Below are 12,087 nucleotides of genomic sequence, written 5' to 3'. Positions count from 1 at the left end.
ATCGTCGAATTAACATTGAATTACCATTTACTCGAAGAGTTAATGTTGCGTGTTTTCGTTGAATGGCTGTAGTAAAAGCGCCAAACCAACGTCGCGCACTCTAAGTCTTTCTTGTACCCGTGCAGCTACATTCCAGAAGATGACAATTTATATCGACATGCGTTGGAGATCTATTGTGCTGACCTACATCTAAGACATTGACCTAAGAGTCATTGCGTCCGTTATGGGGGTCTTGACGCGGTCTATTTCCCATTGGGGTTTACTATTTCGTCGTAGAGGTAATGTGATACCGAACACGCGAATCCCGCTTCAAATGAGAATGAACCTTTGTTATTTGCCGATTGGCCCGTGAAGGTGCAGGACAGTGTGCAGACAAGCACTTGCTCAAGTGTCGTTGTAGTGTACGTGTTCGTTGTTGCTACTTAGCTTATCTCTCAACGGCGTGCTTGGTCAGTGGCAAGAGGAACATCTCCAAACTCAAGCCAGCACAATAAACGAGCGATGTGATGATAAAGCACATCCGGTAACCATAGGCATCGATCAAAAAGCCTCCAAGCACTGCACTTCCCGACCACGAGAACACCGAAAGACCCTCCAACGCATTCCAGCGCGCACGAATGTTCTTAGGCACGTAGTCCATCAAGATCGAGCGCCGCAAAGGCTGAGAGCAGCGCATCATGCCACCTCTCATCAGGAATAGTATTATCTGCAGAGCCATCGGCTGTGCATAAGCCATCGAGAAGAGACACGCCACGGAGAATGCACGAGTGAAGGCAATAATTGGCATGCGACCACAGGGCTTGGACAAACGTTGTGCAACGAACGACAAGATCATAACGACGAGTGGTTGACTCATGAAGAGCGCACAGACGTGGATCGGGGTGAGTCCGTACTCCTCCTTGAAGAATAACGGGAAGAAGTTGATCGTCATGCCTGCACCGTTGCTGATAATAAAGTCCGATACGAACAGGATATAAGGCACGTGTTTGGTGCGGAAGCAGAGGAACTTGGCATCAATGTGAGCCATGTAGCCCTCCTCATCGTCGCCCACTTCTTGTAAGCGCTGTTGACGTTCAAGATCCATCTCCTGCGCTGTTTTGCCCTTTAACAACAGCAACGCCGTGTTCTCTGTCACTGTAGGAGGAGACTTCTTATCCACAGTGATATCGTCTTCATCCGAGTAGTCGTAGACCATGTCGATCTCACTGCCGTTACCCACCAGTTTGGGTGTACGTAGCGGTGAGGGCTGTACCATTTTCTCCAGTAAAGCTTCTTCTTCTTCTTTCTCCTCTGCAGTCTTATCTACTAAATAGTCCTTGGCACGGTCGTCATCGAATTGGAACAGAATGATTGAGCCAATGACGGCTAATACACAGCCGAACTCGAGTACAGGTTTAAGCTCTGGTAATTGCCACTGATCGCCGTAGAACAAGAAGAGAAAGATACTGAGCACAGGTCCCAGCATCTGTGCCAAATTGCTGATATTGTACTTGATCATAAAGGGGAAGCTGCGTTTTCCAGGAGGGATGGAATCGGCGAAAAGAGCCTCCATCGCTGGACTCTGGAAGGCTGCGAAGAGCCCCCAGAGCCCGAAGGCCACGTATAATCCGTTGATGGATGTCAGTTCAACGGAGAAGAAGGTAATAACGGCGCCAACGATGCCGATAGCGCCCGAGAGCTTGAGGATCGTGTCGCGGCGGATATGGTCGGCGAAATAGCCTCCCGGTAGAGAGAATAAGAGCTGCGAGATGCCCTGAATGCCCTTGACAATGCCCACGGGCTTGTTCGATTGCGTCAACACGAACACGTAGCCTGCTACAACCTGCTGGAACAGGATACTGCAGGGTGCCGACTATTAGTGACTGAAGGCAATGACACAGTCGATACCGTTGTGACACGAACCTGCGAGCAGACCAGAAGAAAAGAGTGAAGGTGTAGGCAGTCCACACATTATGCGTGATGCCCTCGTTGGACCAGAGCCCCATGCTGAGCGAATGCAACGACTGGAGAGATCGGCGGAAGGTTGGGGAGTGAAGGATCCATGGTCATGGGTGCGTCGCGTACACTCATCTTGATCTGGATCGGCTCAAACGGAAAACATGCGACATGTGCGTCATTTCAGGTTTCAGCCAGTGAAAACTCAGAAATAAAATCATTGGATGAAAATAATATTATGTAGCGTACAGAAAATGATGTTCACAACACAAACTATCCGTTGAAATGCACAATCCCTACTTGAAGTGCCCCCCGACTCGGAATCAGTCCAGAGATCACCGTCGCCGCCATGGGTCTTACGCTGTCCAGCGAGCGCCGCCCGGTCTTCTACTTTATCGGCGACTCCATCACCGAGCATGGCAGCGATCCGGGCAAGACCGGCTTCATCACTATCCTGCAGAACCACTATGTGCGCTCAGTCGATTGTGTCAACCGCGGACTCTCGGGCTACAACACCAAGTGCGCTCCATTATTTTGCTGTTTTTATTTACCAAACTTATACTCCTTATGTACGTCAGGTGGGTGCTGAACCACGCTATGCCTATATACTCCAAGGAGCTACAGTCCGAGTACTCTGCATCGTTCATCACGGTCTTCCTGGGAGCCAATGACGCTGTACTCGAGCATGGACCCTCCAAAGCGCAGTATGTATCACTAAAGGACTACCGTGCCAATCTGCAGAAGATCCTACACACTGTACGACCGCTACTGGCCCCTCACGGCCAGGTGTTGCTGATCACTCCACCGTGTATCATTGACTCGGAACATCACGGGGATCGCTCCAACGCTTCCGCTGGGAAATACGCCAAAGTGTGCGTCGAACTGGCCGCAGCCGAGAATGTCCATGTCCTGGATCTGCACACGTACTTCAACACGACGTTTCCGGACGAGAAGGTTCGTAAGACCTACTTTGTGGATGGCCTGCACTTCTCCGAGAAGGGCAACAAAGAAGTCGGCAAACTACTGGGTGTGGCCATCAACGGTATGTTTGACAAAGAAGATCTCGACCGCTTCAACAAATGGCAGCTGCCAGACTGGCACGACTTGGTGCCTCACCAAGATGGCATGCAGGAGTGCGAGGAGACTGCTTAATGCTGAGCATCGGGTATGAAACTGAGCAGTTGTTTTCCAGCAACCACGCCAATAAATATGCGTGCCAAGTGCATTGTACGTCTTTAGCGACCCGCACAAATTGATTTTTAGCGTCTAGCGAAAGGAAGTACATGTATCTGGCAAACACTCGGTCGGTGCTTTCACTTTGACCCGAGAAGCAATTCGGTCTTCACGTACGTGCTGCGAAATCTGTGGATGTTGGAATGACTTTGGATATCTAGATATCAAGAATCCAAGGTATTGACGAGGCAGGTTGCACAGCCGAAAAGAATTTTCCATCCCCTTTGCTGTGGTAAACCTTATCCCTTTTTTGTGGATGTTATTTATGCGAATACACCAGATCTCGTTAATCTATCCCAACTGTTGTTTCCCGAGTAAATTTTACATTTCCGGCCATGAGATTTGTCGCCGTGTCCAGTTCCTAACCGTCGAGCCGCAACAACGCACCGAAGCGAGACACGATGCTGAAGAGCACTCCGACCGGCAACGTCGGAGAGCCCGACACAGAATTTCAGGTGCGAGTACTCGAGGCCTCGGATCCAGAGACCTCGACGTCTTCGTCCGATTCGGAGCACCAGACATTTGTAGGACACGCCGACGCAAGTACCAAGTCTTCAGTGGAAAAGTTATCTGAGCCCAAGCTTACACATGCACCACCGACGAAGGTTTTGTTCCTTGACGGCGTCCGCGGACTAGCAGCTATCCTCGTGGTCGCCCAGCACTCGAAAGAGTATTTGCAAGGCTTCAACCTCGGCGCAGTGGCTGTAGATGCGTTCTTCGTCTTGTCTTCTTTCCTGTTGACGTGGCTTTTCATGAAAAAGAGCATGAAGTTACTGGCCCAAGAAGCAGGTATCAGGTCGTGGATATTCGCGTTGGTGGATTATTTCTCAAAGCGCTTCTTCCGCGTGTATCCTCTCTTCGCAATTACCGCGATAGGGATCTCGTTCATGTCGGCTGAAGCCCAGCGCCGTTACTTTCTCTTCTTGAACCCAGGCGACTTCGATCTGTACCAGGTGCTCACGTTTGAGTTCAATCATCGCCAGTTCGTGCTCTGGACTTTACCACTTGAAATCTCGTACTACTTCGTGATTCCCGTGTTCGTATTGGCTATCCTGGGTATGCGCCGCTTCTGGTGGGTCGCTGTGGTTCCTCTAACTGTGTGGGTCGTACACCAGGGTGTCTACGAATACCGCACGAGCCACACGCCACTAGAGCCGCATATTCCTACTTTTCTATCTGGTTCACTTGCTGCTGTCGTGTTCGTAAAGCTGGACGTATGGATTAAAAGCACAGGGTTCAAATTCCGCTGGTGGCATACGTTAATGCTTCGAACAGTGGAAGGTCTGACCATTGCTGTGTTGTTGAGCGTCTGCTTCAAAGGACTCTTCTTTGACTGGGTCGAGCCCAATCCTGTGCCCACGGCAAAAGGTTTTCCGTTTGTGAGCGCGTTGTTGACGACGATTTTCGTTATTGAAATGATCCGTCCGTCCTGCGTGTCGACGATGTTCGAGTGGAATGTGCTGCGGTACTGGGGCAAGATCAGCTTCTCGGTCTATTTACTGCACAGTTTCGTCATCTGGAACCCGACGATCAGTGCCCAACCGAAGTATTTCAACCGATTGTTTGCGCGAATTTTCTTACTTTTGCTGCTAGCGACGACGAGTTACTACTTGGTTGAGTATCCGTCACAGCTGCTTGGTCAAAGGATATCCCGCTTCCTCGCTACTCGAGAAACTAAAGGATCCGGAAGCTTGGTGAAGTTCACCTGCATGGAGCGGATCACTATGAGGAAGAAAGAGCTGCAGTAGAGATGAAGTAAAAGTGTATTGATTATAAAGAAGTGAAGTGGTTATCGCGACTACATTTATCGTTAAATTAAAGCTAGTGTGAGCCGAGGTGAAGCAGAAGTAGTCAGGCGCTCTTAGGTATTACGACCGAGAGTTACGTCTGAGCCAGGGTTTGAAAAACGCTCGGAAGTCAGACAAGTCAAATAGAAGATCGCCTCAAGCAGTCTCACGCCTCTTATGGAAACTTGTCCGTGCTTTACTCGACATTGTGAAGCACAACCACACGGTTTACTGTTTGTGGCAGGCCTTTAATCGAGAGATCCACCGTTCGTGATTCCTGATGGCGCGACCAGCCGTTCCAAACTGGAACCCTTAACGAGATTGGATGTTCCAATCTCGTCATCCCGGCTCTGGCTTCCCAGCTGCATTGCGGTCGCGATGAGTGTGGTGCTGTTTTCTGAGCTCACTTCCCAACCGTCTCAACGTGAAGCACGTCTAGGACGGTGACAAGATGCTTCAGGACGCGGGGAACACCAAACCAAGAGAACAAAATGAAGAGGACACAGCCACATCAAGTGGAACAGTTCAGCTGCAAGTAGTCGAGCTCTCGGACGAAGACACCTCGACCTCCTCTTCGGACTCAGAGGATCAAATCTTTGTAGGACAAGCTGCCAGTACGAAATCGTCCGTCGAAAAACTCCCGGAGTCAAAGCCGCCAGCCCCACAAACCCCACAGACGAAGGTTCTGTTTCTCGATGGGCTTCGTGGACTTGCAGCCATGATGGTAGTAGTACAGCACTCGCGTGAGTTCGTCCCGTCCCTCCATCTCGGATCAGCCGCTGTGGACGTGTTCTTCATTCTGTCGTCGTTCCTGCTCACTTGGTTGTTCATGAAGAAGAGCATGAAGCTGCTCGCACAAGGTGCTAGTGTCCGAACGTGGGTATTCGCACTCCTGGACTACTTCCAGAAGCGGTTCTTCCGAGTTTATCCGCTGTTCGCAGTGACTGCTATCGTTCTTCATTTTCTATCATTTGAGAACCAGCGTCGCTACTTTATCGTAAAAAAACCCAACCAGGTCCAACTGTACGAGACACTGACGTTTGAATACGAACATCGCTATCACGTGTTCTGGACGTTACCGCTGGAGATCGAGTACTACTTTATCATCCCAGTATTTGTGCTGATTGTACTACGAATGCGTCGATACTGGTGGGTTGGAGCAGTCCCTCTATTCGTGTGGATCGTACACGAAGGTTGGACGCTGGTTCGGAACAGCCACACGCCACTAAGTCTCCACCTTCACACGTTCATGCTTGGATCGCTGGCTGCTGTAATCTTTGTGAAGATCGACTTGTGGATTAAGAAAACGGGATTCACGTTCCACTTGTGGCACACGGTGCTTCTTCGAGCCGTAGAGTATTTACTCATCGCGCTGATGTTGAGCGTCTTATTTCGAGGCCTTTTATTCGACTGGGTCATGGCAAATCCGGCGGCTCCACCCGAAGGATTCCCGTTTATCAGCGTGTATGTGGCGTCGATTATAGTGATCGAGATCCTTCAACCGTCCTGTGTGTCTACGATGTTTGAGTGGAGTGTGTTGCGATTCTGGGGCAAGATCAGCTTCTCTATCTATCTGCTGCATACTTTTGTGATAAAATATCCTGCGATCAGCCACCAGCCCAATTATTTCAACCGCTTCTTCGCGCGGTTGTTCCTGGTTATTGCACTTGCAACAGCGTCATATTATACTATCGAGTATCCGTCCCAGTTGATGGCGCAAAGGATCTCTCGCTTTCTTGCTGCTCAAGAGAAGAAGAGCTCAGGTGGTTTGGGGAAGTTCGCATGTATGGAGAAGATCAACATGAGAATGCAAAGTACTACTGTTGAGACGAAGTAAAAAGATTTAAACGGAAATAATATAATATATTAGCAATGTGTAGTAATGTCGTAGTACTAATATTATAAATTACCTTTAGCATATCATTATTCTTTTTCAGCGACAATAACACAATAACATTCGATGAATTTGTGTAGACTTGTGCACTCGACTTGAGCGTTGTGGAGACAGACGCATGGTGAACACGTTATTTCAAGAAGAAGCGATGGTGAAAGTCGTTATGAGCAATTTGAACAAGCAAGTTGAAGCCGCCAGTTCCGTCTACAGAGCAATAGCAGTTTTGAATGGTAAAATGGTAATAGTGCCAAGATACTCAATAGCTGTGAGGGCGCCGTTTACTCGACAGAGACACCTGGTGAAATGTCCGCCAACGTAATCCCTACGCTGGGGTACTCGCACTTTGAGCCGTGAGCTGTATGCTCTTCTTCAGAAAGAGGTACGTCAACACACAGCAGGGAAACCGATAGCATAGTTATAGTGAGCGCGGACAGCGAGGTCTCCTATCATTTTCAGATGAGATATATTGTGTTCTGTTAATGTCTGCTACAACTTGATCAACAAGCCAACAAAACACTGCATGGGAACCACGCTTCGAGGGCGCTTGAAACTGAGATACCTTAGCTAGAAATGCTGCGTCTTTATCAGTGAACCTGAGCGTCATCCCAAAGAAAATAAGGTAGACGAGCGTTAAAAACAAACTTGCGTTTCCCGCAGCTTCCATACACACACACACACACACACACACACACACACACACACACACACACACACACACGAAGTGAAGCGATAGATATGGTTATGGACAGCCACGTGGTTGTGAGCTTACAGTTTTTTTTTTCTTACAAAAGATGCGTTGCTCAAATAGCTCAATGAAAAAAAATGAATTCATACCAGCGTACCTCTCTGATTCAGAGTCAGAGTTTGAGTTTGAGCGACTTCCTTCAAATCTTGGGGATCACATTTCACCAGTCTCATATGCAGTATGGTCCATACTGTATGGACCCTTCTTGGTACAGTATCCTCCATCGGAGTCTCTACAGCACATCGCTTCGGTACATTTACATGCTTTGGAACGCGAGCTTGACGAGCTTGAACACTTACAAAAACAAACTCCACTGACGACGAGACTCTCGGCATCTTCAAGTGTTGCGAATACCAGTACCACCAGCCTTCTGACGCCAGGAATTTTTTACCTACGCCGCATGGTATGTTCACAATCCCGGTATTTCGGTGAAACCCGGCTGAAACGTGAGAATTCTCCTCTTCCTACGGCTCTTTCACCCCTTCGGCCACATGGAAACTTCCTTCCAAGTGTGGGTGTTCGAGTCGCAGCCTGGAGTCGCAGCCTTGAGTCAAGGGCCTTAACTCAAGGATTGAGCACTACGCAAAGTTATATCGCAGATTTTGTGGCACATCACGGCAGTACAACGCGGTTAAGCACCTTGGAGATCATGATCCGGCCAGTTTCTCATGCGGTTCGTCCAGTCACGAACCTTTTGTCACAAGGACATGCGTTGAAGAAGAAGAGTTGACGGGAACCGTAGTTGACTGTAAATGGGGAACCATCAACTGCTACCTCCACCGAAAAAGGCGAAACGAAAAAACTCGAAAGAGATTTCTTTGGATACTTTCGGTCATTCTATCCACCGGATACCGTCCGTTCTTCACAGGCAGCGCCGATGAAATAGTTTTTTTTTTTTACACCAGTTCGATCTGCTCTATTAGCTGCTGAAGAATTACCAGATCAAGAACAGCAGGAAAGGCATTTGCAGGTGCAGGCTCCATGTGGTGCAACTTGCACAGCCCACGGTCGTCATGCCCATAATGAAAGTAACGTTGTTCCGGCTGTCTTGAATGGATAAAATCGATGACATCGTGTCCTGTTTGAAAAAAAAACTCGTTGCTCAATTCTCGCTGCTCATATTTCGAGTATATCGACCATCGTGATCGCCATCGATCAGCTGGCTGACGCTCGAACACGCTGTCCGCGACTCAGAATGCATGCGGGGCAGCAAAATATCTGAAAGTTCGTCTCGAGTCAGCGTCGTCCAGGGCACAAAAGTTTTGGTTCAAACCTGCTGGCAGCACAGTGGCAAGACCGTCTTGTCAATGCAAATCCGGGCTCCCACTCCGTCTCGAGGCCACGGCCCGTGGGATCGGAATGAGGCTGGCGACTGGTTTCTGGTGCTTTCGAGCGGATACCGTCGGTGTCAGCGGCATGCCGACCGTTGTCAGCAAGCGACAGCGAGGTGTCAATGCGACGCGAATTCTTGAGCTCACTTTACCAAGCTCTCGGCGACTGCGAGTACAGAGAACACTGAACACAAGCTGCACAAGAGTATTCAGCTGTCTTTTTACCACGCGAACCCCATCTGGAGTGAGGAGGTTGGTTAGCTTACCAGCTGTCCCTTTCTGCTGCTCGAGTTCTCAAGCTGCCTCTCCTCTCCCTCTTTGCCGTCGTGCTGACCCCGTGCCACTTCACGTTTGGCTCGCCGAGGAATTAACTCGTCGAGCGCTTAGCGAATTGAATAATATCGGAGACTTTGGCGATTAGTGAGATCAGTTGGTATTGATCGACGGACGTCATGCAACTTCGATTCCCTTTGCCTGCTGGCTACTTCGCCAAGTTCGACTTGCTACCGAACGAGGCGCAGAACTATCGATCGCTAGCCAGCGACATCGTCCGTGAGACGAAGCGAGACCTGGATCACTACATCAAGGACGGACGCAACCATATCGACGCACACACGTGGAAACTCGCCAAGTCTAAGGAGCGACTGCACTGCTATCGAAAGCGCAGTACGCAAAACTCTGCCCATCAGCTTGGACTGTATGGCAACGCAGGCACGGACGGAAGTGGTACTGACTCGACCGGCATTTATTCGGCACGGTCGCGACCGTCAATGAGCGTCACGAGCTCTCACAGTCGATCTGGACACGAAGAAATGGGCAAGTTGTCGGTATCGACCCGCTCTTCAGACGACGGCGAACCGAGTCGTAAGAGCATCCAACCGGCAGTAGTAGGCTACGGTATCGTGGACGGCACCGTGGACGACCTGGTCTACGGACTGTACCAGTCCTCAACTGACGAGATGAAGACCTTGTCGGCGTTTCTTGGCGATGATTCTCTTATCGACTGTGCAGCACTGAAGACTATCCGTCAGACGCGCTCGTCGTATCTGGGACTCAAGTGGAAGCTGTCTCGTACGGTCGGGGGTAACCGAGACTGCTGCTACATGGAATATGTCGGCGTGTCCGAGGACGCCAACGGCCAACGCTTCGGCTACCACGTTCTGGAGTCTGTGATGGTCCGCAATTGTCCTCAGTTCGACGACAACTCGATCGTACGCACCAACTTGTCCTTTTGCTTCATCTTTCGACCAGGCAAGTTGGCTGACCAGGTCGAAGTGTTCATGGAGGGCGCGTACGATTCATCAGCCGACGTCCTCACTGCCGGCGGTGTCGGAGACTACCGTACTGCGATGGATATGCTCTTTAACCTCCCTACAGCAATGGTAGGAGCGGAGGCCAAGAAGATCTCGGCTATGGTAGCTAAACAGTCCGGTGCGTTGCGGGGAGCGAGCAGCAAGAACCAGAGCGGCAACCACTGCTCCATCTGTCGCGCCAAGTCGGGCTTGCTCTCCTCGCACTCAAACTGTCAGACCTGTGGCGCAGTTATCTGCAGTAAATGCCGCATCCGAAAGGTGACGTTCTCTCGTCGGGGCAAGATCAAGGTCTCGTGCTGTAAAATGTGTATGGTTATGGTCAAGGACCAGTCCCCGTTCGCTGGTGAGCAACTCGAGCAACAGCCAGCGAAGCCCAAGAAGCCACGTCAGGACTCTCGCAGTAGAAACGACAGCACCAGCAGCAACACCAGACTCGACATGATCAACGCGTCAGTCTCGACGATGTCGCTCACTGACTCGGAGTTCTCGTCCTCGTACCAGTCGTGGCAGTCCAGTTCCATGTCTTCGTTACAGTCGGATCATGACGACAGTTTCTACAGCTCCAATGCCACTAGCAACGCTATGGTCCCACTCGATCGGAAGATGCCGGCGCTTATGGAGAGCGAAGTGCCATCCCAGCATCTTGTGACGTACCAGAGCGAGCAACAACGTCAGTACGAGCAGCAGCAGATCCAGCAGCAGCAGTTCTTGATGCGACAACGTATGAAGCAACACGCTGGACCGAATATCCCCCCGCGTCAGCCCAGTACCCGTGAAGGGCTGTACAACCAAATGCTGGAGCTGCAGATGCAGGCTGAGCGGGCCTACAACTTGACAAACCAGAACGCCAACATGATGAACTCGAGACGATAGTTTACGTGAGTGAAGGCCGAGTAGATATTAACCCTTGATAAAACTCTTTTGCTAACAGTAAAATTGTCCACGATAGTAGTGGTTATAACCCTTCGTCTGCATCTCCGTGCATACCACCAGTAGAAATTTGCATGAGGCTCTACAAAACCACGGCAGAATCACTTCCTTCACCAGTGTTTTCGCTTCGTTTTGTAAACCAGCTCAGTATAAGTCAAGTATCCACTCTCCGGGAAAAAAAAATTAGCTTCATAAATGTAGAGGTCACTTGTCTTGGTCCAACGAGTAAAGTCTTGGAGTGATGTCAGCGCAACTGCATCGGGTACCAACGTGTCTTGCTGACACCAAACAGGGACTGATAGGTGCAGTACCATTTTAAACAGTTTAAGATCAGCCCCTGGCGTTAGTAAAACAGCAAACTCCAAGGAAGTCTCGATCATAGCGCACCCCTCGCTTGTCGTTCACCTTTGCCCGTAGAGCAAACAGCCTGAAAGCGGTAATCTGAAGCTACAGTTATCGTGGATTCATTGATTGAACTTCTTCTACCCCGTCAACTTGTGGGATGACTCGTCCTTGGGTGCACCTTGAGCAGCCACGCGGTTTTCATGTAAGCTTAGGAAAGCTTCCCCAAGTAGGCAATCAATACATCTTAGCCGTATTGACTTCACTATCATCAGCCCTTTGAGGGTCTTGATATCGACGGTAGCTCTTCACTGGATTCACGACTCGTCAATCGCTTTAGCCCAACAGCTCTTTTTCTCTCTCGATCCTCCGTGTACAAAAGGGATTTCTGCTGGCGTGGAGTTCATCGCTGATGATTTCAACCGGGGGAGGAGGGCAGGGGCTTGAAAGCGAAAAATGAGATGATGTTGTGCGTGTATCGCGCCGTAAAAGACAGCTGCCGTGTAGCTCCAGAGCAGCTTTCCGAGCGAAATGAATCCCACATTTCGTTTGGCTGGCTGTCGCGACGCTCGCAGCG

At 50.0% G+C, this 12,087-nt stretch overlaps 5 protein-coding genes across 5 annotated transcripts; 4 read left to right on the top strand and 1 right to left on the bottom strand.

The window, feature by feature from the left end:
• Positions 1-152: 152 nt before the first annotated feature.
• PPTG_16434 (hypothetical protein) lies at positions 153-2,066 on the bottom strand. The gene is made up of 2 exons (XM_008913967.1): positions 1,903-2,066; positions 153-1,838 (listed from the first exon to the last, which is right to left on the bottom strand). Exons 1-2 carry the CDS (start codon positions 1,983-1,985, stop codon positions 428-430), a joined length of 1,494 nt encoding a protein of 497 aa, XP_008912215.1. The 5' UTR covers positions 1,986-2,066; the 3' UTR covers positions 153-427.
• A 156-nt stretch (positions 2,067-2,222) lies between these two features.
• On the top strand, positions 2,223-3,373 carry PPTG_16433 (hypothetical protein). Its single transcript, XM_008913966.1, has 2 exons — positions 2,223-2,454; positions 2,514-3,373. The coding sequence occupies exons 1-2, from the start codon at positions 2,285-2,287 to the stop codon at positions 3,085-3,087; spliced, it is 744 nt and encodes a 247-aa protein (XP_008912214.1). The 5' UTR covers positions 2,223-2,284; the 3' UTR covers positions 3,088-3,373.
• A 131-nt stretch (positions 3,374-3,504) lies between these two features.
• Positions 3,505-5,009, top strand: PPTG_16432 (hypothetical protein). The gene has a single exon (XM_008913965.1). It carries the CDS (start codon positions 3,570-3,572, stop codon positions 4,914-4,916), a length of 1,347 nt encoding a protein of 448 aa, XP_008912213.1. The 5' UTR covers positions 3,505-3,569; the 3' UTR covers positions 4,917-5,009.
• A 366-nt stretch (positions 5,010-5,375) lies between these two features.
• Positions 5,376-6,828, top strand: PPTG_16431 (hypothetical protein). The gene has a single exon (XM_008913964.1). It carries the CDS (start codon positions 5,407-5,409, stop codon positions 6,790-6,792), a length of 1,386 nt encoding a protein of 461 aa, XP_008912212.1. The 5' UTR covers positions 5,376-5,406; the 3' UTR covers positions 6,793-6,828.
• A 1,873-nt stretch (positions 6,829-8,701) lies between these two features.
• On the top strand, positions 8,702-11,208 carry PPTG_16430 (hypothetical protein). Its single transcript, XM_008913963.1, has one exon. The coding sequence runs from the start codon at positions 9,378-9,380 to the stop codon at positions 11,109-11,111; it is 1,734 nt and encodes a 577-aa protein (XP_008912211.1). The 5' UTR covers positions 8,702-9,377; the 3' UTR covers positions 11,112-11,208.
• Positions 11,209-12,087: the final 879 nt, after the last annotated feature.

Source organism: Phytophthora parasitica (genome assembly GCF_000247585.1).
Source record: "Phytophthora parasitica INRA-310 unplaced genomic scaffold supercont2.57, whole genome shotgun sequence".
NCBI classification, from domain to species: domain Eukaryota; phylum Oomycota; class Peronosporomycetes; order Peronosporales; family Peronosporaceae; genus Phytophthora; species Phytophthora nicotianae.
Note: the sequence above shows the minus strand (reverse complement) of the source record. Positions and strands in the feature narration are given on the sequence as shown.

Excerpts from the sequence above, each read along its gene's own strand:
- PPTG_16434 (XM_008913967.1), bottom strand. The coding sequence starts at position 1,985 with ATGGGGCTCTGGTCCAACGAGGGCATCACGCATAATGTGTGGACTGCC. Across the intron at positions 1,839-1,902 it reads TTCTTCTGGTCTGCTCGCAG|TATCCTGTTCCAGCAGGTTG; the intron begins GTTCGTGTCACA and ends GGCACCCTGCAG.
- PPTG_16433 (XM_008913966.1), top strand. The coding sequence starts at position 2,285 with ATGGGTCTTACGCTGTCCAGCGAGCGCCGCCCGGTCTTCTACTTTATC. Across the intron at positions 2,455-2,513 it reads CTCTCGGGCTACAACACCAA|GTGGGTGCTGAACCACGCTA; the intron begins GTGCGCTCCATT and ends TATGTACGTCAG.
- PPTG_16432 (XM_008913965.1), top strand. The coding sequence starts at position 3,570 with ATGCTGAAGAGCACTCCGACCGGCAACGTCGGAGAGCCCGACACAGAA.
- PPTG_16431 (XM_008913964.1), top strand. The coding sequence starts at position 5,407 with ATGCTTCAGGACGCGGGGAACACCAAACCAAGAGAACAAAATGAAGAG.
- PPTG_16430 (XM_008913963.1), top strand. The coding sequence starts at position 9,378 with ATGCAACTTCGATTCCCTTTGCCTGCTGGCTACTTCGCCAAGTTCGAC.